Source organism: Solea solea, chromosome 20 (genome assembly GCF_958295425.1).
Source record: "Solea solea chromosome 20, fSolSol10.1, whole genome shotgun sequence".
Classification (NCBI taxonomy): domain Eukaryota; kingdom Metazoa; phylum Chordata; class Actinopteri; order Pleuronectiformes; family Soleidae; genus Solea; species Solea solea.
Genome location: NC_081153.1, coordinates 1,758,297 through 1,783,307, shown reverse-complemented (window position 1 = coordinate 1,783,307; position 25,011 = coordinate 1,758,297). Strand labels below are relative to the sequence as shown.

The window sequence follows — 25,011 nt, the reverse complement described above, 5'->3', positions numbered from 1 at the left end:
CATTTACATATCCATTGTGATTTACTCAGGAATGCTATTTCCATCTAAGGACCTTTCAAACACCATGGGGTCTTTTCACATGACAATACAGCCACCTTGACTTGTCTACTTCCTGCACTGAGACCATCAGACCTACACACTTCAAATGAGACAGTGTTTACACTTCAAGTTGATTAATTCATTTACAGATAATCAAAGAGCAGAATATACAGAGTGATGATGTTTCGTCTATTGTCTCCAGGGTGTGGTCTCACTATCTTACACCTTTTACCACAAAAACTGTGTTTATAAAGTAGCTCCGAGTTAAGGAGGCGGAGTCAGGTGTAACCATCGTGGAGCTGTTTGTCATTGAAGTGAATGTTTTCAAATTACAACATACATCAAACCACGTCAACTCTCTGAATGCATGTGCATTTATTTATGTTCTGTGCATTTATCCTCCAAAGACAAAAAGAGAAAAACAGTGAAGGATGGTGAAGAAACTTTCATTCCTTCACTGATTTACATCCTCTCAACCTGAGAGTGTGGAACTAATCAGCGAAACGAGCCGAGCATTCATCACACACCGCTTGAGGAGCGTCGTGGCAGATTTATGCAGCAGCAGATGTTATGATTGACTCAAAGGTTGTCGACACTTCCCAGATCTTTTCTTCCTGATGTTTAAAGAGAAACAGGGATGAACACAGAGGGAGGTTAATGAACAGCTTCCCACTGCAATCAGGACATGGATTACAGGAAAGAAAATAGGTGTTGAGCTCAGAGTTGGATCTGGTTCCTGGCTCTCAGCAGGTACAGGACCATGAAGCCACAAGATGAGAAACATCAGTCGTGTTTATCTTTGGCAACGCGCCGCGGGGGGTCAGAGGGTGACTGATCACTTGGCTGACGTGCGGCTATTTTCGCTTAGAGCCACGACAGCTTCTCCCCCGCTCTGCTCCTGGAAATATTTAGTGCAAGTCTTAATAAAGACTTACAGGTGTGAGGAGGAGGAATGAGTTTACGAAAGAAAAGGAGGAGAGTAACGAGAGAAGATGGAGGAAGAAACGAGTGGAGAAGTGGACAAGGACAAAGTAGGAGGCGTCAAGGGAAGGGATGAGCAGACGGGAGCAGAGGACATCAGGGACAGCAGCGAGAACAGATTTCTCCAGAAACAAAACAGAAATCTTTACTTAATCCAGTTTGACAAGAAGTTCCCACACAACTAAACTGTTTTGTGGAATAACATTTAGAAAAGAACACATTTCACCCACATCACATTTGATTTAGACGTGTTATGATAACGATGTTACTGAAAGTGTTAGTTGGAACTCCAGCAAAAAAAAAACACATTAGATAGGTTTAAAACATTGTTTACATCTTTATTTCACTGTAACACAGACTTTTCCAACAGGAAACTGAAGTTTGTAAACCACTCACTCTCCCACACCAAACCTCATAGAGAAAATCAGTGATTTTAACATCACACACACACACAGGAGTTGGTGATCCACTGCTGCCTCCATCACTAAGTTCAAACGTCCTATTTTGAAAATTCGGCTTGTAAAATCCTTCGTTCAGATTGACCTCAGTGACACAAAGTGACCAGACGAGGCAGCAGAGGACCAGCAGCTCCTGTGTCCCAGTGAGCTAAAATCATCACATTGATATGTTCATTTGTATAAATGTAGGTAAATAATGTAACTAAAAACGTTCTTTAAATGACAATGCAGTTTAGGTTTAAGTAAGTACTAGTACTAGTTACTGAGATAGTAACAGTTTGTTATCCGTTTTTTCATTTTATTTTGAAAACCAAAGTAGTAGTTTGTCAGCTGTTTTCTTCCTTTTATTTTGAAAATCAAAGTAACAGTTTGTCAGCCGTTTTTCTTCATGTTATTTTGATAACCAAAGTAGTAGTTTTAATTGTGTTCCTTTTATTTTGAAAATCAAAGTGGCAAAACGAATGAATTATGCACAGATTGACCCGATATATATTATATATTCTACAGATATCCATGTATTAATATATTCAGTCACAGTCAAAGGTTGCAGTTCCTCAGAAAACCTGTAGTCTGCATGTGATTCACGCTGATTCACTTGTTCATTTTATTGATAATATATGACCATGGTCGCAAGTCTGTGCAGATATTTATTTTCCATCAAAACCTTCACAGAAACACTTCAGAACTCTGCAGAACATTCTCTCACTGCAGCTCTTATCTGCCACGTCCCTCACTCCTAGAATAAAAACGCCACTTCCATGTAAAGGCCAGTTAGTCTCTGTGTGTGTGTGTGTGTGTGTGTGTCACTTTCCCTCGGCCCAGTTTCAATTTCACAGTGCGCTGCTCCTCCTCCAGCTCTGTGCTGGTGTGATATCAGGGACATGTGCTGAGTCATGAGTCTGTCCATCAAAAGTCCAGCAGATTGAATGTGACACACGTCAGTGGGACTGATGCTTCATTTGAACATGTTTGTCATGTATGTGATTTACTGTCCACACTTTAATAAAGACAGTTAAAAAGAGCAGCAGAGAGACCAACCTCCTGCTGTGAGGAAACACTCATTTACACGTTTCTTCCATGTTTTATTCATGGAGACTGTCACTGATTTTGTCGCCGTTTCTCGTGTTTGTGGCACTTCATTAAAAACTGAGCTAGAACAAACTTATTGAAACGCCAGTGGAGACAAATTCTTTGTTTAAATGTGGACAAAAAATGGAAGATATTTGTGTTTTAACGTAAAGTCACTAGTTACATTTCATCTCACGTCGAACACTGTCCATCACTGTCCAACACTGTCCAACTCATGTCCATCTCATGTCCATCACCGTCCATCTCACGTTCATCACTGTCCATCTTACGTCCAACACTGTCCATCACGTCCATCTCAGCGTCTCAGTCAGACTACAACCTCAGCAGTGATGAATATAAGTGTTCGCTTTTCCAGGTTGTTGTTGTTGTTGTCGTTGTTGTTGTTGTTGTGTGGAGCAGTTTCTTCCAACAGCTTCATACTCGGTGAACACATGAGTTGTTCTGTTCCAGCTGAGCGCCGTGTGCTTTTCTGAGAGCTCTGTTTGGTTTGATAGTGTGAAAATCCTCTGCTCTCTCCAAGGTCCAAAAAACCCCCAAACAACTCCTGTTAATGTTCAATCTTTCAAACTCCACCACACTCCCTGTAACTGGCAGGAGATACTGGTACACACTATTTGCGTTCACTATGTATATACTGTATATACACATATATATGTATGTATATGTATATATACTGTATGTGTATATATATAAAATAAATATATATATACACATACAGTATATATATATATACCCACATATATATGTACAATATAAACAGCAAAGTAACACAGTCAGTGTTTGTGCACTGAATGAAGATAAAGCTTCTTTCAGATGCACAAAAATACACAAGAGTTACAGTAAAACAGCTCGTGTTTGCTTTCTCATCATTTTCTTGCCGAGAGCATTTTTCTAATTCCACTAACAAGATGACTTTGATCTGGTTGTGATCTGATGCAGACACATAAAGAGGAATCATTTAAAAACACATGAAAGGGCTTCACATTATACCAAGATATTTTTCACATTTTTATATCACACACAACCTTCATCATGTTTCCTTTCCCCCAAGAAACTAAATGATCTCATTACGAGGTGAAATGTTTCAAGTTCTAATGAGAGAAATTCAAATTCAAGTGCCTTTATTTTTGCTCAAGTGGAATTAAAGGTGCCGTTTCACAGTCCCACACTGGAATTATATAACAACATATACAAAATAAACACAAGATGTCCAGTCCATGTCCATCACCGTCCATCTCATAAATGAGATTATTACAAGATGGTACAGTACAAAGAGGAGTTCTTCAAGATTATAGTGATTTACTATTTGATTTAATATTTATATTGTCAGTTTCCCGCCATTGTTTGACCACTCAGAGTTTACTAGTTACTAGTTTACGATGCACTGTAGAACGTGAAAACAAAAAGTTGTATTTCTTGTGAAATGTGTGGATATTTTGGGCAAACTTGGGATCAGATGGAAGAGTAAAGTTTATATTTTGTATTTCCTGAGCTTCTCTGAGGATTAACTTTGGTTTGTGTGGGCGTGAGATCATAGTGGCTCTGTAAGTTTCTTTCTCAGAATCAATGACTTCAGGCTCTCTCTCTCCCTCTCTCTGACTTTAATGCTGACATACACACAGTTCTTACTTATCATATTTGGCAGCCTCCTACTCTAATTACAATCTGTCTCTTATCTGTCCACCCAGGGAATGTACAGCTGCTGCCAGTTTGAGGATGAGACCACACCGGGAGGCAGAAAAAGCTCATTGCCCCAGTATCACACTGTGAGCTCAATGCCCACTGTAGCCCAACAACACCTCGTCACGGCCACAGTAAACAACACCACTGCCATCGCCATGGTGCAGCAGCAACCTCAGCAGAAGCACCTCCAACAGCAGCAGCAGCAGCAACAACAACAACAGGGGCAGACCTACACCACAATGCTACCTGGATCGCCGCCACCCACCGGGCACTCGGCGATGGCCCTGGGTCCTTCAAACAGCCCCTTACTGGAAGGCCCCATGCCTTGCTCCACCTTCCTGCCGCGCCATGACCGCAGACTCGCAGTCGTGGACCGCTGGAACAGAGCAAAACCAGAGAAGGTCTTAAGTGCAGGCAGTGGTGGAGGTGTGGGCATTGGGGGGATTGCAGGAGGGATCATGGATCTGCAGGCGCAGCAGCAGCAATATCAGCAAAGTCTAGGACAGCACTGGAGCCTGCAAGCAGGAAGTGGAGCAGGGGCAGGAGGTGACACAGGGCTGGATGAATATAAGCGCTACTATGGTCCTATAGATCCAGAAGGGCTGGCGACGAACTCAGACCAACAAGCAGGGGGCCCTCAGCAGACTCCCAAAGCTAATCCTCGAGGTCCTAAAGCCTCAGCAATGCCACGGCTGCCTCCTAAAGGCCCTCAACAAGGCTCAACGCACTTAATCTCCAAGCCTCCTCCACCAATCCCATCTTCTCCACGAAGGCCTCCCTTCTGGCGACGAGGAAGCCTAGCTCAGGCAAGGAGAAAAGGTTCAGGAGGTCCTCTGTATGAGAATATACTCCCCCTGGGGAGGAGAGGAGGTGGGAGGTATGGGGCAAGTGATGCAGGTGGAAGAAGAGGCCGACGTCCTCCTCCACCGCCTCCTTTACCTGTTCCCCTTTCCTCCCCAACACACACCCCCACTACTCCATCTTCACCATGCCATTTCTACTCCTCTTGCTCGAGTGCCTCCTCCTCTTCCTCCTCCTCCACATCGTCCTCATCGTCTTCTTCATCCTCTGTCTCCCTCTCTCGATCAAACTCCCCCTCTTCTTGCTCCAGTGACAGCTCCTACAACTCCTCGCTGAGTTTCCGATATCGAGCTGGCGATCGGGATTTTATGGTGGACGACGATTATGACTCAGATTTGCTCACAGAGGAATCAAGCCTCCTTCTGGGGTCCCGGAGGAAGATTCGCTCGCGCCGCATGTCATCTCGCTCTTTGCCGTGCAGTCCCCCACCACCACCGGTCCCCCCGCGGAAGCCACGTCTGCAAAAAGATTTTGGTAGAGAGAGAACAGGCAGCCAGCTCGCCCAGTTACAGGAGTGGTGGGCATCGTGGGGAGACAGGGAGCGAGGGAGAGGAGGAGGAACAACAACGCGGGGAGACGCTGCAGTGGGTAGGGAAGAGAAGAGGCACCACAAAGAGAGAGAGCGTGAAAGGAAGAGGAGGAAGAAAGGACGGAAGAAGAAGAAAAGGGAGGAGAGGGAAAGAGAAAGGGAGCGAAAGCGGCGTAAAGCAAAGAAGAAAAAGAAAGATGATAGGGTGAGTAAGAGACCGCGAAAGAGGTCAGAACAGGAGGGAGGAGAACCTGAAAAAAGAGAGGAACTCAAATCAGGGACACAGGACTACCCATCATATCCGTCTCTTAGACGAGAGTCCTTTCGGAAAAAGAGCGAAAGCTCCATCAGAAGCTATGGATGGAACATACCAGGTGAGGAGGAGAGGAGGGAAAGGGAAGATAAAGAGAGGGATGATGGGGAAGAGAGCAGAGGAAAGGAAAAGCATCACCAGAGAAGAAACAGCAAGAACTATCATCGCTCTAGCAGCAAGCCGACCACGTCTGTGAAGTTCTGGGGAGCGGGTAACCCATCCTCGGATGCCATTCCATCTGCCTTCCTGCCCTTGTTGCCTGTCACCTCAAAAAGGAGGAAGAGTAAAAGTTCTGACAGGGATGCTGTAGGAGTGGAAGGAGAGAGGAGGCCCTTGTTGGGGAGAGGTGAGATCCACTCCAAAGAGGGGCTGTCATTTCACGAGTGGGAGTCTGACGGCGAGGATGAGGATGAAGACTCTGAGCAGGAGAGGAGGAAAGCTGATTGTGGAAAGCGGCGTAGAGGAGGAAGGACATTATCCGACGAGGAGCGGGAACGTGACAAGGTAGTCGGGATATATTCTGACGATGATGGCTCTTCTGGAGAGTTTGGGAAGTTTGAGAGGTACTGGGAGGACCATGAAGGCAGGGCGGTTGGAGGGATCGGAGGAGGAGGTTGGTTTTTCAGCACATACCCATCCAGGGATAAAGCCGGCAGCATCAATAGTAGAGACGACCTCTTCCTTGAGCGAGGAGAGAGGTGGGGGACAGCAGATATTGGGTGGAGTTCAAGTGCTGGTGGAGGAGATGGCGGGGAGAGAGGGTGGGGTTCAGGATCACACTGGCCTCCACCTCCTCTCACACCACCACCTCCTCGCCGATACTGGTCAGTAGACAAACTCCACATCCAAGATGAGAAGAAGAGTAAACGAAAGTCAAAGGACAAGGGGAGAGGACACACAGCGTGCTCCTCCTGTCTCTCCCCCCATCACCATACGCACTCCCGTTCATCCAAATGGGCCCGTGTAGCCTCACGAAGCCAGGATGAGTTGTACCACCACTGCCAGAGTTTCGGTGGTCCTCTGAAGCCCAAACACGACTCCTCCTCCTCCTCCAAACCCGATCGCTCACAGAATCCATCTAAATCTGGCAGTCAGTCAAACCTCAGCCTACAGCAGCGGACACAGAGAACAGACAGGGATCGAGGGAGGCAGTCATCCCCACCCTCAAACCTCATACCCAACTTGCCACCTCCACTCCCTGCCCTTCCAGCTCCTCCGTCCACATCACACCCAATCCATGTTCCTCCTCCTACATCATCCTCTTCTGTTTCCTCTCCCTCTGTGGTCTCCACCCCAGGAGCAGCCCAGTCCTCCTCCATGGCTTCGGCAAGTGCCAAACTTCAGTACAAGAGATTGCGCTCTGTACCCCAGCCCCAGAGGTTTCCTCAATCCCCTCATTTACCACTTAAAGCCAAGAGCCTTTGCTCACGAAGGGGCTCTGCCCATTTCTCCAGTGTAGAGAGTGAGGTCTGAAGTTCAACAAAGGTATTCAAAGTCATAAGGGAACCCTAGAACACTGACACTTACAAAGTAGTAGGAGATCTGGAGTACACACACTGAGTCCTTTCCTACGGTTCTGCACAAACAAATCAGAAAGCCAAACACATCCAGCGGGGTAGTCCAAGGAAAGCGTGGATTCCTTTTGTTCCTCTGCATATGTGAAAGACTACAACCACAGCAACAACATGATTGTGAACTAGAACTCACTCAAAGCAAATCAAACATTCAAGTGGTAACTGAAGGAGAGTCCTTTGCTTTGGGTATTGAAATCAGAGCAGGAGTTTGTATTCAGAGGATTCTTAATGCTTACTGAGGGCTCAGGAACTTTGTACTATTGTATGCCTGCTGCTCTCGGAAGCCTTTAAACACAGAACAGTGTATTTTTCTTTACTTTTTTGCTTAAACAAGTCGCTTACCCCATTCTCCTTTTTCCTTAAAACTGTTTACATCCCCGCAGAACTGTGACGCCCACCCAAGGCACTTTTGTTTCTTGTCTAGAGGGGGGAAGAGGGTGATAACCTCTTGTCTTTTCCGCGTAATCCATGCACCTTCTGTTTTGTTCGCTCCCATCTTTTCCTCCCTCTGCACCCTTATTTTCTCTGTGTTTTCTCTGCCTTACCTCCTTCCCCACCCCTCTTACGTTTATCTTCTTCTCACCTCTTTTGTCATCTCATCTCCTGTTCTCTCCCCCTCGACTCCTCTTCTTGATCTGATTATTCTGTGCGTCTGTGCTTTCCGTGTTTGTATTCTTGACGACAGGGTAAGTCAACTGTGACTGATATTCTGCTGGCTTAATGAAAAGCTGAGTGCCAAACCTACGTAGAGCTTGACATTAATCTGTACAACGTTAGCTGCTGTGTTTTCTTTGATCTCACAGAGTTTTCCATCATCTCTACACAACAAAACAAAAACCGCACACAACATGTAAGGACACACACACACAACTAATAAGTTAATCGATTCTTTAATGAGCAATACATTTGACACCATCTGTTGAGTTAATGTTTTATACTTTGAATCTTTCATTTGACCTCAGTGTTGTAGTTGTTGTTGTTGTTATCGATGATATTCTACAGTATATATCAACGTGTTCAGTCTAATACAGTGTTAGCACTTGGTCAAAACTTGCACATGAAAAGTTCTCTCAGCTACCTAACCACGACAGCGTTGGTCGTGTCTGTTCCCTGCAACAACAGTGGAGACACACAATGGGAAGCGTAGCATTTCTGCCGGTTAGGAACCGAGTCGGACGTAAACAACTGTTTGCTAACCTTGCAGGCCAAGTCTGCAGCAGTTGCTGAGGGACTAGATGTGAAATATATTGTTTTATGCACTGCCAGGCCTAAAAGTAAGTCACCATCCGGATTTTACTTAGCAAATCAGGGAGCTGCAGTGATTAATATTCAGCTGGCAACACGTTACTCAGCTTTAGCTGAGGCAGTGAGAAGCTTCTTGGTTTGTAAACGACATCACGCGGTGGAGGAAGAAATTAGCCTGCGTCAAACAAACAAAACAATTAAGCAGCTGAAATTGGATTAGGAATTATCCAAAACATTACTAGTACCTGGAAATGATAGTGGTGAGCCGTAATCGTCAAGGGTCAAATGTGATGGGAATAAAAAACTTGGGAATGATTGTGATGGGTCTCGGCCATCACTTAAAAATTATTGAAAGCAAATCATAAAAAAATTAACAGTTGAACAATTGTTATGGTGAAAGCATGAGTCATCAATTTCACCTGAACCTCCCTTAGACTCTTTGAGATGTGCTGGAGAAAACTTAACAGCCAAGACTTTCTTTGTTCGACTTCACTGGGGTACACTGGATGTGATCCTGTGACTGGGGTCAATTTAGAATGTCCAAATAACAGTAAGCAATGGGGATTAGGTACCATGCTCAGGAGTACCCCAGCGCTTGACCTGGTGGGATTAGAACTGGCAACCCTCCGGTTACCAGCCATCAACATTCAAGATATACAGTACCACTGCAAATGACATGTGACCTTCTTTTGGCCAGGCAGTGTATTTATAACCCGTCACTGGTCAAATTGGTGCCATGGCTAGAAGACATCCGATTTTTAACAACACAGATTTGCTCTCCACCAAACAAGAGAAGACAACAGTCACATTTGGCAAAGGTGTAAGATGTTGCAGGGAAGGAAATACTTATAGCCTTATGCTAACTGCTCCTGCCATATAAAGTACCACTGTTAAAGTATGTATTTTTCATTCATGTGTTTGGGGTTAGCCTCATGCTAGCTAGACCATGTGCTCAAATGAGCAGGAAGCGAGTGCCGTTTTTGGGTACAAGCTAGTTTACATCGCATAGGCGTGCCAGAATCGAACTGACAGTGTATGAAAGACACACAGTTTTCACTTCATGTGCAATTTTTACATTTCATTCGTTCAAGTAATTTTCTCCGCACTGTACACATGGAACCAAGAGCTTTAGCTTTCTAGTCCATCACCGAGCTGACACCAGCAGTTACACTCCGAGGACAAGCACTTAGTGTCAGAGTAGCCGACTCATATCGACCAACGATAGAACGCAAGTGCTGAGGACACTGGACGTCAGTGGGTGGAGTTACATTGGGGGAAGCTGATTGCGATTTATTTTTGTTGGGCTGGTCATGTTGCCTGAACCACGTCGCCTGAACACTGGTCAGCTCGCGTCGTTTGCCTGGAACTGCATCTGAGCCATACTTTTACTTCTGCTGAAGAAAACAAAAGAGAGAACCTTAGATTTTGACATGAAAATTGTTGTGTAGAGTTTGTCCGACTTTCTTTAAGAAAAAAAAAGTTCTACATATATATATTGAATATATATATATATATATATATCTATATATTTGTGGCTGTGGGTAGCGTTAGAAAAAAATTGTTGTTTCAAATGTTGACATTTGGGGGATATTGTTTCTCATTTATGAGTACATTTTTACACATGTTCCCTCGTGTTCACCAGCAACAGGGAAACACTTTTCTTTCCTCAGATGAGTAACGACTGGATGAAATCAAACTGGGAGACAAATTCAACACTTTTCTTTACAAAGTTTGAGCCAAATTAGGAAAGTGTAGAATAAAAGCGAGAGTTTCTGTGTTTTCACACCGCGGGCGATTCCGAGAAAGATTTTCTACAGCCTGAGACAAAAAAAAAGAAGATCTTTTTGGTGTCGAACTTGTTCCTGGAAAACCGCTCAGCGGTGTGAACACAGCTTGGAATTTAGCCACTCCCTCCGCCCCCTTTTTTCCTCATGTCTATCCATTGTGTTGTGTGAGTGTCTGCAATTGTAAAGCTGGTCTGTTTTGTTTTGTTAGTTTTTTTAAAAAAAGAAGAAGAATCTATGGAGATGTTTATTTCATCTAAGAAAAAAGAAAAAAGCATATCTAAATATATATGAAGGTATATTTCAAGACGCTAAGATCTATGTCCTATAAGTTTGTCTACTAAATTTACACTATTATCTCTATGAAAATATGTCTTTTTTTGTATGTTCGTGTGTCTCTCTCCTCGTCTCGGACCTCCTGCCCCCCGACTCCCAAACCCGACCCCGACCCCCAAACCCCAGCGAAAAACAGAGACCAGGACGCAACTGTGTTTTTGCTCACGTTCACACCAAACCATCCGCTAAGATTTCCCGCTGAGTGACGATGTGAGAGGGTGCGCGAGTGTCTTATGACCGTGTCACTGTAGCACTGGTGGCGTGCGTGTGAATCCAGAGGGGCCTTTTCATCTGAGGTTTTTGGGGCTTACAGATTAAATATCAAACTTTTATGGACACAGCAGCTTTTACCACAACTCTCACTTCTGTCGGGGGTCACGGTCTTGACCTCGTTCCGGGTTCACATCAGATCCTGGACTTTATAGCGCCGCGTGTACAGTGACAGGTGACCTCTCTCTTTGAAACACAATGTAGCGAGCAGCACAGGCTTGAGTTTTTCCTCCCATCTTTTGGTCGCTGTATTACTATGAAAAACACAACCATGCACAGCTGCCCCTGCCAACAACCCATAATATGGTATATATAAGATCTTTGATATACGTACAGTGTGTTGTATCTGCCTAACTGCTGTGCTGTAACAACAGATGAGAAAAAAGGGGCGAGTTGTACAAGTTTTGTTTTTTTCCATTTTGCAAAACTGCTAATATGATACAAGTCAGGGGGCGGGGCCAAATGTGCTCGCTAGTGTGGTTGCCACTAAGGCCAAAAAAAAACGACCAAACCAGGGCTTTTGTTTTGATAATCATGTCTTTCAGCAACAACGACGACGACAGTCAGAGGATCGACTTTTTAAAACCAGCTTTCTCTAAATGGTGAACCTAAAACCCCATAATTACAACACAGAAACAACACTGCCTCCACTGCCCCAGCCCCCTGTCAACTTGTACGATACAGTTAAGTAGTTAAAGTTTTCTGAAGTGTGGTTACACGTGTGAGCGGCATATAATTAACACCTGCACCGAGAACCAGCCTCGGACTCAGAGGAATGCTATCTGTGAAAACACGGCAGCTAGCAAGGAAATAACTGACTTTAGCTTCTTCACTAAAGAAAAACTATGTTAACTTAAGTCAAAGATAAAAAAGACATAGATATGTTATGAGTCTTTTGTTAAAGGGTTAAACTTTGCTTTTCTCCCACACCAAACCCCATAGAGAAAATCAGTGATTTTAACTTGCGGGCACACAGGAGCTGCTGGTCTACTGCTGCCTCGTGTGGTCACTTTGTGTCACTGAAATAAATCTGAACAAAGGATTACAAAAGCCCAAGTGACAAAATAAGACATTAGAACTCAGTGATGGAGGCAGCAGTGGATCAACAACTCCTGTGTGTGTGATGTTAAAATCACTGATTGTCTCTATGGGCTTTGGTGTGGGAGAGCTAACTAGATAATAACTAGAGCATTTATTTATATATTTTGTTTGCTCCTTGTTTTAGTTTGTGTCTCGCTTCAGTTATTTGTCCATATTTGTTCCTGTTTTCCCTCCTTTGTTGATTGCCTGTTCCTCCCTGATGTGTTTCACCTGTGTCTCCTCCTGTGCAGTCAGTCTCTGTGCTGCCCAGTGTCTTTGTTGCTTCATCTGTTCTGCTCTGATCCCTTCATGTCGGCTTCCCGTTCCTCGTCTTCAAGGTATGTTTGTTTTGGTTTGTTGTTGTTTGTTTGTTTTGGTTTGTTGTTGTTTGTGTTTGTTGTTACTCATCCTCTGCCCTCCTATCATGGTTTTGACTTGTATGTAGTTGTTTGCTCAGATTATTTCACACAAGTCTTTTATGAAGTGGTAAAACTCAGTTTGAGCGTCTGTGTCTGAGGCTCAGTCCTCACTGAAGACAGAATTGTCTTGTACCACACTTCAAAAAACCTTAACTTTCCTTTTAATTTAAGTCAGAATAAATGACTTTTCACCGTTTCGTTGTTGGGGATCTTGCTGAAGCATTTAGGGAAGCCCAGTTTTAGCCTGCAGTGGAAACTCAGCCACAGTTTCTGCCTGTAAACCTCTGAACAATGTCCTCAAGGCCTTGTGTTAATAACACTGCTGTACTGACTGACTGTATGGGACAGTGACTGGTTGTGCAGCACTGTATTGTCACCACACACACACACACACACACACACACACACACACACACACACACACACAGCAGGTGGTCAGATGTCGCCACCTGTAGGGCAGTGACAATACTGTGCTGTACAGCGAGCAGGACGGAATAAAAAAAGAAGATTTTAATAAAGAACTGAAACAAAGTCTGAGTATTTATTTTTGGTCATTTCAGACAAACACTGATGTTTTTCTCCTCACATCTCTTTTAAGACTCTGGACACGATCGACCTGCAGTCAGAAGCGCCGCCACTCCACCGTGTGTCAAAGGTTTGACAGAACTCTCTGACTCTTGATTTTTCATTTAGAGTTTCACTAAAATAAACTCTCTCTGGAAGCAGATGATAACCCGGTTAACGTTGTCCAAACATTTACAGCTCATTTGTAGCTCTGTCACTTTATCCACATGCAAACAGAACTTTCTCAGTGTTATTTTTGGCGTCGTAACAAGAAAAGTCTTCATCTGCACTAACCACAACTGTGAGAACTGCAGTACATATGCCAGACCTGTATGTGGCGCTGTAACGCTGCTTACACCAATTCAAATTGAGAAGGAGCATGTGTTCTTTAATCAACCACATAAACAGAGAGGGAATGAGAGACTAAGAAAAGAAACACCAAAAGTCATCGTGCTGTAAAAGTCGTGGATCAGTTTAGACAAAAACACGATTTTCCCAAAACCCGTTTCCAGCGTTCAGTGATGACAGAACATGAATCTGACCCGTTTTCCAAAAAATATCATTTTTTATGGCCGTGAAAACTGTTTCTGATAATAAATAATAATAATAAAAAATCTGATATAAAAAAAGAACTTAAGCAGATTCTCCTGAAATAATCTTCATGTGTTCAGTTAGTTCTCGTCCAATTTAAACAGCTGATGGTTTACAGCAGGGGTCTCATTTGATAATGTGAAGATTTCTTTTTTTAAACATCATTTACATACAAATGCACTGTTTTATAACAAAAAATGAGTTTTCATTGTCAAAATCATCATTTTTAAATGGAAATGTTATCTAATAGTGAAAAAATTAAAAGAAAATGTGCCTTTCTTTCCACATCTGGAGTCAAATAACATGAGATGAGTGCAGCTGTCTGTCACAGGTGGGATCTGGTTCAACCCTAACCCTTAAATAATACCTTATACATTTGGACACCCCTGGTTTACAGTGATGCATGGCATTAAACATCAACACTGGTGTTTACTTCTCTTCTTAAATTTGCATTATGTGTGGAAGTCACAAACCTTTGCCGTCCGCTCCAATCGACCCTTTTTGTGTCTTTTACTTTTCTTTGAATCGTCCTCGTCGTCCTTTTGTTGCAACATTGTGGGCTTAAAAACTGTGGGACTTGCTCGCTGAGTAGCGTGGAGGACACGTCAACAACACAACAGTTGACTTCTGTCAACAGTGACAGCCAGTCGTTAACGTTTACTCGTGTATGACGTGTGTTTTTCATGCTCAAACGTGGTTTGTCTTCTGGTCCTGGATCAGTTCCTCAGCTGAATTCTCAAAGATGTTCTGATGAATCACTGAGCAGAGTTTGTGTGTTTTTGTCTGTGGAGGAAAATAAATTGGTCTCCTGCTGAATTTAAAGCTTCTTAATACAAATGGAAAATAAGAAGAAGCCGAGAGGACGTGAATGAATGAATGAATGATTGTGTCACAACAGTCGTTTTATTGACTCGTCGCTGAAGCAGAACAACACATTTGTCGACTTTTAGTTTATTTAAGCCTCGTGTCGAAGAGGTGACCGTGGATGTGACTTGATTTAGAGAATTTCAAACACATTCATGAACTGAGAACTGTTTTATAAATCAATCTTTTACTTGGGTTCTAATTGATCCTCCATATGAGGGAGGAGCCTCCACCAATCCCAGCTGACCCAGGGAGAAAGGTGGAGTCAAACAATTGAGTCAATTAAGATTGTCCGATTAACCTCCGGGAAGAAAATTCAAACTCCACAAAGACAAACTGGGGATTCAAACCAGTGACCCTAACCGTGTGAGCCACATTTATTACCGCTGCCAACGAGGTTCTGTTTTAAGTTTGTTCTTCTGAGAGAAACTTCCTGTTTGTAGATTATTTTCGTGAGGATGTTCCCGTTCAAGTTTGATAAAAATCTTCACACCCCAAAAATCCCTGTGTGCAGGATCAGACACTGATCTGGATCTGATCTAGATTACAGATTTTGGCTTCACTTTAAACATAACAAGGTTCAGTCCAGTTCTCCCAGTATGTGCATGGTTTTTTCGAGGTTCTCCAGTTTCCAATAATAATGCAGATTTGGGGACGAGGTAAACTGGACACTCTAAATCAGGGGTCTCCAACGAGTAGCTCCTAGTCCGAACATAAACCTGCTTCCATTTTATCCCTTCTAGCTCATTCACTTTGTTTGGGTTGAAATGAAATCATTTTGTCAAAGTAGCTCTTTAAGGGTCTTTGTGCTAAACTGACGCTAGGTTTGAGTGTGAGAGTCAGTGTCTCTGTGTCTCTGTGATGGGCTGATGATCTGTTCACAGTGGGTAACAGAGTAAAATGGTATGGTTTAGCTCCACCCACGACAGGCAGCTGATTGGGTGACAAAGAAACGATTGGTGTCAACTTCCCATGGAAGTCGAAGTAAACGCCCACAGTCCTGATCACACAAGCTGGACAAACGGACACTGCTGGACATCCTCATTGTTGTCTGTTTAGTCGCATGTCGACGTTCCTTGTCGGTTGTTCCATGTCGTTGTTTGTTGTCGTCGTTCCATGTCGTCATTTGTTGTCGTGGTCCATGTTGTTGTTTGTTGTCGTCGTTCCATGTCGTCATTTGTTGTCGTGGTCCATGTCGTTGTTTGTTGTCGTTATTTGTTGTCGTGGTCCATGTCGTTGTTTGTTGTCGTCGTTCCATGTCGTCATTTGTTGTCGTGGTCCATGTCGTTGTTTGTTGTCGTCGTTCCATGTCGTCATTTGTTGTCGTCGTTCCATGTCGTCATTTGTTGTCGTCGTTCCATGTCGTCATTTGTTGTCGTCGTTCCATGTCGTCATTTGTTGTCGTGGTCCATGTCGTTGTTTGTTGTCGTCGTTCCATGTCGTCATTTGTTGTCGTGGTCCATGTTGTTGTTTGTTGTCGTCGTTCCATGTCGTCATTTGTTGTCGTGGTCCATGTCGTCGTTTGTTGTCATCGTTCCATGTCGTCGTCTGTTGTCCTCGTTCCATGTCGTCGTTTGTTGTCGTCATTTGTTGTCATCGTTCCATGTTGTCGTTTGTTGTCTTCGTTCCATGTCGTCATTTGTTGTCGTCGTTCGTTGTCATCATTTGTTGTCGTGGTCCATGTCGTTGTTTGTTTTCGTCGTTCCATGTCGTCATTTGTTGTCGTCGTCGTTCCATGTCGTCATTTGTTGTTGTCGTTGTTCGTTGTCATCATTTGTTGTCGTCGTTCCATGTCATTGTTTGTTGTCGTCGTTCCATGTCGTCATTTGTTGTCGTCGTTCGTTGTCGTTGTTTGTTGTCATCGCATCAGTACGACGTCATATTGCGTAGTAAAGACACTTCTCAGTGGAAACGCACGCCTGACCCAGGACTGTACTGTACTGAACCAGACCAGAGGGGTATTCCAGAAAGCAGGTTCAACACACTCTGAGTCTATCCCTGAACTCTGAGTTGACTTACTCTGAGTCGGGAAACTCTGAGTATCCGGTTCCAGAACAGCTGATCAGAGTTAGTTCAATCAACTCTGAGTATGTTAACCTCGAGGTACGCGCGTGCACAACCACTATAAAAAGCCATCATCAATGGAGCCCCGATACCACGAGTCACCATGACAACCGAGAAAAAAAAAAAAATCAACTTATTTCAGTGAGAAGGAGTTGGAGATCCTTTTGCTGGGCTACGGAGAATATGAGCACATATTTCGCCGCGAATGCAACACAGCTGCAGCAGCGAAGGAGAGAGAGACCGCATGGGAGAAAATTACTGCCCGAGTCAACGCGTACGTTTGAACGTACTATTCCATTGACGTAACATTTACCCGTAAGATCGTAGCATAGTCTATAGTTATGAATATAAGTAGGAATGAAATCTGAGTTTTTCATTTAGGTGCAATCCAACAGGAGAAAGGAGGACTTGGAAGCAGCTCAAAATGAAACATAAAAACATCATTCAAAAAGGTAAGGCATATTTTGCTAGGCTATGATTGCACCTCACTTTGATTTATTCTTTTATTTTTAATTGACTAAGGCTATTAAACGTAACGTAAATATTAATTCAGATTGCAAACATTGAGTTCTGCTCAGCCAACAGAAAGAAGGCAGAGCCCCGAAAAACGGGTGGAGGGCCACCTCCACCACCTCTGACAGAGGCTGAGGAGCTGGCTCTCAGCCAATACAGGGGTCGCCCTGTGGCTGAAGGCATCCCCGGGGGAAGCTCATCTGAGCCTGTCACCCCCCAGGACACAAGTGCCTACATTAGATGCAAGTATACACTTATGTTTTTTTTTTTTTTTTTAAATAAAACTTATATATATATATATATATATATATATATATATATATATATATATATACGTACACATACATATATATACATGTACACTGAAGTGATGAGCATAGATAATGGACAAACTAGCACATTCTTGTCCTTCAACAGAACATGGTTGGGCATCACCATGAGGAGGGTCCATCAACTTCTAGAGCACAGCTTGACACAGTGAGATTTTCGGTCAATACCATGTTAAATCTGTATGTAGAACTGCAGGAATTAAATGTCGTCCATATGTTTCCCAGTTGCCGGTAAAAGAGTTGTACAGGGTGCACCTAATGAAAACCATTCAAAAAACCGAGAAAGAAATGGTGTACCTGGACCGGCAAATCAGAAAAACAGACTTGGAAATTCTATTACTTGAACGCCAGTTGAGGTGGGGGCATTGTCATGGTGAAACAGGTGAATATGTGAAATATGTTAATAGTTGGAACTATATTACAAATCCTGACTGTTGCTTTTGTACTTTTAGTGAATAAAGAAGAACCAAATCACATGTGAATTTGTCTTTTATTTTTAATCAAAACGTCTAATCTGGGTCGGAAGATTCTCTCACGACGTAATGCATTTCTAATCAATACGGCTTCAATGTCGATTGGATTTCTAATGAATGGGCAATCCATGTCTAACTGCTTTCTTCGTGTGGGAGGAGACAGGTAACAACTCTGGGTTTCTTATAGTAAACCTGCCAGCGAGCAGGTTATGTTCACAGAGTAAGTTACTGCAGTAACAGACCCAGAGTTTAAGTTACCTCTCTTTCTGGAACGGATAACTCAGAGTTTCCCTCATCTCAGGGTTAACAAACTCAGAGTTCTCACATAACCCGCTTTCTGGAATACCCCTCTGAACCGCACCATGATGGAAACACGTGTTCAGGTGAAGAAATGTTGATAAAAACAGACGGACGATAAGAGAAGGAACGGTACGACACTGGACTGTATTTTAGAAAAGAGAGGGCGAGATAATGGAGGACAGGAAGAGACGGCGTCTGCAGGTCCTCGATAGACGCTTCTCATTTCTGCTGACGATAGACCAGTGAGCTGTGAGTGTGTGTGTGTGTGAATAAATCTCTCTCTGTCCTCCTTTACTTTCATTCATTTTAATACACACACACACACACACAGTGGAATTAGCCTGTAATGTCTGTGTGTCTGTCCGTTCACAGGCCTGTAATTAGAGCAGGTTCAGGAGTTCAAACATGTGACTCTCAATGAGATTTTACCATCGAACACACACACACACACACACACACACACGATGAAAGGCAGCAGGCTGTGAATCCACTGTCATGTCCATGTCCTCCATGATGAATAACTGCTCTTAATGTTTCCCTCGGGAGAGAGAGCACACACACACACGCATGCACACACACACACACACACACGCACGCACACACACACACACTGACATGTGAAGGGCAGTAAAATGTCAGGGTCACAGTTCATCACGACGTAGCTCAAATCGCTCTCTGTCATATTTCATGTGCTAATGCATTCATCGCTAACGTTAGAGCATGTGTGGAGACGCGGATGTTTTACTTTCATATGTTAATTTTATCCACGCTTTTATCAGCATAGATTATAGAACTTCAACATTTCATTGATAAAACAATAGCAGTTTATTTTCTAACAAACACAGCTGCTGTGTCCTTAATGCTAACGCTAGAGCTAACAAAAGCTGCAGTTTGATCAGGCATTAAATCATTATTAGCATATTAGCAACACAAGAATATCTTCTTTTTAACTTTTTAGGCTAAAAAAAGTGTGTGTCAATGTTTTAATGAGTTTTATTCGCAAAGAGGCTAGTTAGCTAGCCATTTACTAAAGGTTTGTATTTTTGCCAGTTTCTGTACAAGAACATAAGCTACTTAGTTAGCTGGCTAACTGAAGACGTGTTTTGTAAGTATTTCGAAAAAAGAATGAATGCTAATCATGTAGCATGCTAGCATACAAGCACAAGAGTTAATTAGCTGGCAAGCTGAAGTTTATTTTTTGCCAGTTTTTGTATATAGGCTAGTTACCTAACTGGCTTGCCGAGGAAGTGTATAATTAATGCTAGTCAGCTAGCCTGCCGGATAAAGAAGTCTAATTTGCTATTATTTGGACAAAGACACAGGCTATTTAGCTAGCTGGCTTGCTGAAGATGTGAATTTTACCCTTATTTCAAAAAAGTGAAGGCTAATCATCTCGCCTGTTGCATAAAGACGTGTATTTTACCAGCATTTGGACATAATTAAGGAGAGTTAGCTTCTTTTAGACCAGGACAGTTAGTTAGCTGCTTGTTGAAAACATGTATGTTGCCAATATTTGAACATTTCAACACGTAAGAATACTAAAACCTCCCTCTGACACTTACTGTATAAACTGTCAGCACTGCAGTGTCACCTGTGGTGTTTCGCTGCGACAGGGGGCGCCCTTGAGCGATGCTTCCCACCAACATACAAGAAGAAAACAACATTAACACATTCACAACCATAAAGAGGGCGTTTTTCCCATCAGCCATCTCTGCCGGCGGCGTGGCTTCCATTGAAGAAGCGTCATGTAGATAGTGATGCAGAGGAATCACACACACACACACACACACAGGAACATGTTACACTGATGTATGAAAGAACTCCAGGGCGGCGAACATTAGCGAGAGCATGAGTCTGATTTATGAGCCGAAGCTCGCGGTCATTGATTTACCATTGTGAGGTGAGTCCAGGTTCACACACACACACACACACACACACACACGTTTGCCTCTTCTGGTCCTCACTTGATATTACAAAGACTGATGATGATGATGATGATGATCCAGGTTGTGTTTGTAAAGATTTCCACTAAAACAAAAACGATCAGACTGAGATCAATAAGTTCTGTGTTGTGTAACTTTGTGAATTTGTGTTTGCGACATTGGAAGTTTTGACGTTTTGGATTTAAAAAAAACAAAAAACATAAAGTTGTGGGAGAACAACGTTAGTTCTGAGGAAGTTTAGAAGTGTGTCATAGAAAATAAAAAAATGAGTTCAAGGGCTCGTTGTTGTAAACATGACTCAATTTTAAGGCATCGCATGTCAAACACCTGATGTCAGGGATCGCTTTCAGAATAAACCGCTACTACAATAGACAATAGAATAGACAACACACACACACACACTTGCTGGCTCAACAATAGTAAAGTAATATTAAGTATAATAGTCAAATATATAATTATTTTTACACGTATTTACATGATTATGATGAAAAAATAAAACATTTGTAGATGTAGACAAAATAAATAAAAATAATGTCACTAAGTTGAGAAGTTGAGTCAGCAAAACTCGTAAAAATGAAAATTCACGGAGGTTTTTTTACGATTGCATAACTTTAAAATCACCATCAGCCTGTTTTAACTCACATTTAAACGTCAAAATACCACAAAATGATTTTTACCATCCTTTTACATGAGCTGAACCTTTGCGCCACCTAGTGCTCATGTCAATTTATTTTGTTGAAAATTGAACAAAAACGTTTGACAGAACGTTGAGATTTATACAGACGATAAATGTGAAAGAGATTGAAGGTTTTGTTTTTATAAATGAGCGTTTAAACCAAGTGTCAGTATATATTTATACGTATATAAAACGCAGCATATGTCGTTTCCATCAAGCACATAATGAGAGCGCCTGTTGTCGCTGTGATTGCAGCCATTAGCAGCAGATCAGGGTTTATTGAGTCCTGTGGGGACACTCACATTTGTAAAGGTGCCGCGCGCGTTGTGTTTGAACGCACAATAACGACGCCGTTAGTTATGATGAAAGAGACAAAACACGCACGGTCTCTGTGGCAACGATGACGACTCCATGACAGGAATGATTATAGCTCTCATGTCAGCTGCGAGCTGTTTCTGAATTTATATAAATACACTGTATATAGTATATAGTATATAAGTACCACGTCTATCGCCCCATGTCAGCTGAGATTGTTTGGCGACCCTGTGACCCTCGTGTGGAGGATAAAGTGGTTGAATATAACGTTTAGCTTGTAAACCTGGAACACGTGAAGCCACTTCATAAATCTGACCATGTTACAATCAAACCTGTCAATCAGTCGTTCAGTGAACTACAGAGCTCCAGTAGCTGACATCACATGACCAAGGTAGCGCCCCCCTCTGGCAGGAAACAATGCTTTTCACCTCGATATACTTTACAACACTTTACACACTCAGACAATATTTCAGACAACTCGTTTGTTCTCCGGCTGTTTTCATCATGAAAGTAAAGATGGTGAATAGATGTTGTGCCGAAACAGTCGCTAACATGCTAACAGGCTAACATGTTAGCTGGTGGACATGAATCACTGCGATGAGACGGAACAAACACAAACAACTCTAATGATGTAAATGATGGCGTTGTTTACATCACACTGCTCTTGACACACTTAACAGGCTGTGACACTATGTTAACAACACTATCTTTAGCCGCTTTAAGTTTGTCGCAAAGCCACATTGTGTCCGTTTGTTTCCCTCATTCAGTGACTCTCTGGAATAAAGAGGAAGGGAAGTTAATCAAGAAGTGAATTTTACACAAATAAGACTTATTTTCGTTTCTATAAAATCAGTTTTTGCAGCGTAACGTCCTCTTAAATAACATACGTATATGTATGGGTGTGTGTGTGTGTGTGTGTGTGTGTGTGTGTGTGTGTGTGTATGCATACGTATACACACACACACACATCCATGTGTCCTTTCAGCAAACGTGTTTTTGTCTCTGTGTTTTCATGTAGCCGTTTGTGTTCAACCCTCTCTCGCTCTCTTCTCCAGCTGTGCGTGCCTGGAATACGAGGCAGTTGCATGATGGGAAAAGAGGAAAAGATCGCTCTCCGTATCCAGGGGCAACGCAGGTAAAGGGAGAGGAGACGACTCCTCGGCTACCGACGCTGTAAGTGAAACACGTTACATCACACACACACACACACACACACACACACATGATTTATTCATGTCGCATACAAACATTTATTCATGCGTCCACATTTACATAGAATCAAGAAAATGCTGCGTCACTGTCACTTTACTGCAGGCTCTTTTGTTTCATTATAATTGTTGCACACACAAACACCAACCGCTGATTAGTAAATTTTTTAGTAAATATTATTCATTTAAAGCTCATGTTCAAGTCAAATATTTTAATTAAAAATGGCTGAAAATTGTGTCAGTGTAAAGAAGGACCAGGCTACACTGTAAAAAATTATCAAGATACATTAGTTAAGAAATAGAAGTGAGACACTTTCAGTAACTTTATTAGTTATGTTTCCATAGATTTATTGTTTTGTGTTTGGTACAAAAAATGTATTATTAGGAGACATTTTATGTCTTAGAAGTTGAAATGTGGCGTCCCTTAAGGCTCCATATTAGGGCCCATACTTATGTTTTAACGGATTCTTTATTTAGACCGTAAAGTGAATGTGTTTGACAATAATTTTAATCTCTGTCAGTACAAAGCACAAAAAAATATTTCTCTTTTGTTGGGAAAAGACAAAGTTAAATTAAAATTCTCTGTGAAAATTGTAATAAATAATCAGCTCATAATTACTAACTTTTAAGTATCACTTTCATTCGAAACATATGTAATTTACTTTTCTATCTAATACTTTATACATTTTATAATATTTATTCCTTATTTTGAAACAAAATAATAAAATACAAAACAAAAACGCAAATTACGGTAAATTTGTGATAAACACCTGTCGTGTCATCATGAAATGTGGGTGTGTCCTTAAATAGGAGACACTTTCTATCTCAAGGTTCAATTCTGGGGCCCATACTTTATTTAGACCAGGAAATGAATGTGTTTGACAAAAGTTTGCTCCTCGACTTCTTGTGTCGTATTGACAAGTTCTTGAGTAATAATCGTGCAAAAAGGCCTCGTCTTCCATGTCACATGAGGAATTTGATGCATAAATAATGTTTTTATGATTGGGTTAGTGCTTGGTTTTGCATTTGTGGACTTGGTCATATCAATTGATTTATTGCAGTGTCGCTTGTTCTTGTTCTTCTTCTTCTTCTTCTTTTTCTTGTTCTTCTTCTTCTTCTGCAGTGTTTGTTTGGCTCATCGATCACTGCGCGCTGGAGTTTTAAGCGAGATATTAAATCTCATTTATCAAGCACACGTTCGGACGGATGTTTCCGCTGCTGCTTCTTCGGTTTAAAAACTCTCCTGTAGATAAGAAAGTTGTTTTTCTGTGATATGAAAAATAATGAAGATCTTTGTGACAGTTTTATCTCTGCGGGCGAAGTCTTGCTCCTTTTATGTTAATAATATTCAAAACTAAGTATAAAAACTGTCGGGGACCTCGTTCTCAGTTTGTGTTTTAATAAAATGTAAAACAGTTAAAGTTGGATCATTTAACCACTGACCCTCGTCTTCAAATATTTCCTCCAGGGTTTGATTCATTTACTGTTGCCTCACATGATTTTTTCTCCCCATGTTTATCATATTTGATTTAAAAGTGTTTAATTTTAAGAGTATTCTGTGCTGCTCACATTAATTATTGATGTGATTCTCAGGGCAACTGATTCTGAACAACTCATAAGAAACAACAACAAAAGTTTACAGCAGGCTCTGGGAGGTGAAGTGTGAATGTTTTTATACGCTTTTATTACATTTATATACATAACGCATACATTTTCTTTACCACGGCTGCCACTGTGGACATATTTCTGGTCTCGTTTGTTCATTTGAGAAGAAAAACTCAAAAAGTAAAGAACAGATTTGGATGAAATTTGAGTCAAATATCATTAAATTAATTCACATGTTCTTGTTTTAAGAAAATTCATTTGTCTTATTGACTTGAAACTATCTTGTAAATCTGCAGCCAATTTCAGACTCTAATGTTCCTTAAAACTGGACAAACTGGACAAAATGTAAGAAATATTGAGGAAGAGTTATTTTACTTGATGGAGCTGAATTTAACAATGTATACCTTTTGAATTTCTTATATTTGCACATACACCAATCTGTGAGAGTGAATTTTACTTCTATGTTCAACACAAACCAGTGTTTTAACCTCTTACTGATAATTAAAGTATAAACTCTAACATTGGATATATAGTCAGTCAGTCAGTCATCATCTACCGCTTTATCCTCTGCCAGAGGGTCGCGGGGGGTGCTGTGCCAATCTCAGCTACATCGGGCGATAGGCGGGGTACACCCTGGACAGTTCGCCAGTCCATCGCAGGGCCACACACAGATAGAGACAAACAACCATTCACTCTCACACTCACTCCTATGGTCAATTTAGAGTGTCCAATTTACCTAATCCCCACATTGCATGTTTTTGGACTGTGGGAGGAAGCCGGAGAACCCGGAGAGAACCCACGCACACACGGGGAGAACATGCAAACTCCATGCAGAAAAGACCTTGTTCCAACCGGGGCTCGAACCCGGGTCTTCTCGCTGCAAGGCGAGAGTGCTAACCACTACA

General features: G+C 42.2%; 1 protein-coding gene and 1 long non-coding RNA gene across 5 annotated transcripts in view; both read left to right on the top strand.

The window, feature by feature from the left end:
* grin2da (glutamate receptor, ionotropic, N-methyl D-aspartate 2D, a) overlaps window positions 1–11,652 on the top strand; it is a 141,964-nt gene extending 130,312 nt beyond the window's left edge. For all 4 annotated transcript variants that reach the window (XM_058618611.1, XM_058618612.1, XM_058618610.1 and 1 more), the window contains one exon: window positions 4,256–11,652. In XM_058618611.1, the coding sequence (XP_058474594.1) occupies window positions 4,256–7,426 (3,171 nt within the window). In that variant the 3' untranslated portion in view covers window positions 7,427–11,652. The remainder of the gene's footprint in view (window positions 1–4,255) is intronic.
* A 4,855-nt stretch (window positions 11,653–16,507) lies between these two features.
* On the top strand, window positions 16,508–17,485 carry LOC131447751 (uncharacterized). Its single transcript, XR_009234075.1, has 3 exons — window positions 16,508–17,018; window positions 17,126–17,196; window positions 17,323–17,485. It is a non-coding gene; the product is annotated as an uncharacterized LOC131447751 (long non-coding RNA).
* Window positions 17,486–25,011: the final 7,526 nt, after the last annotated feature.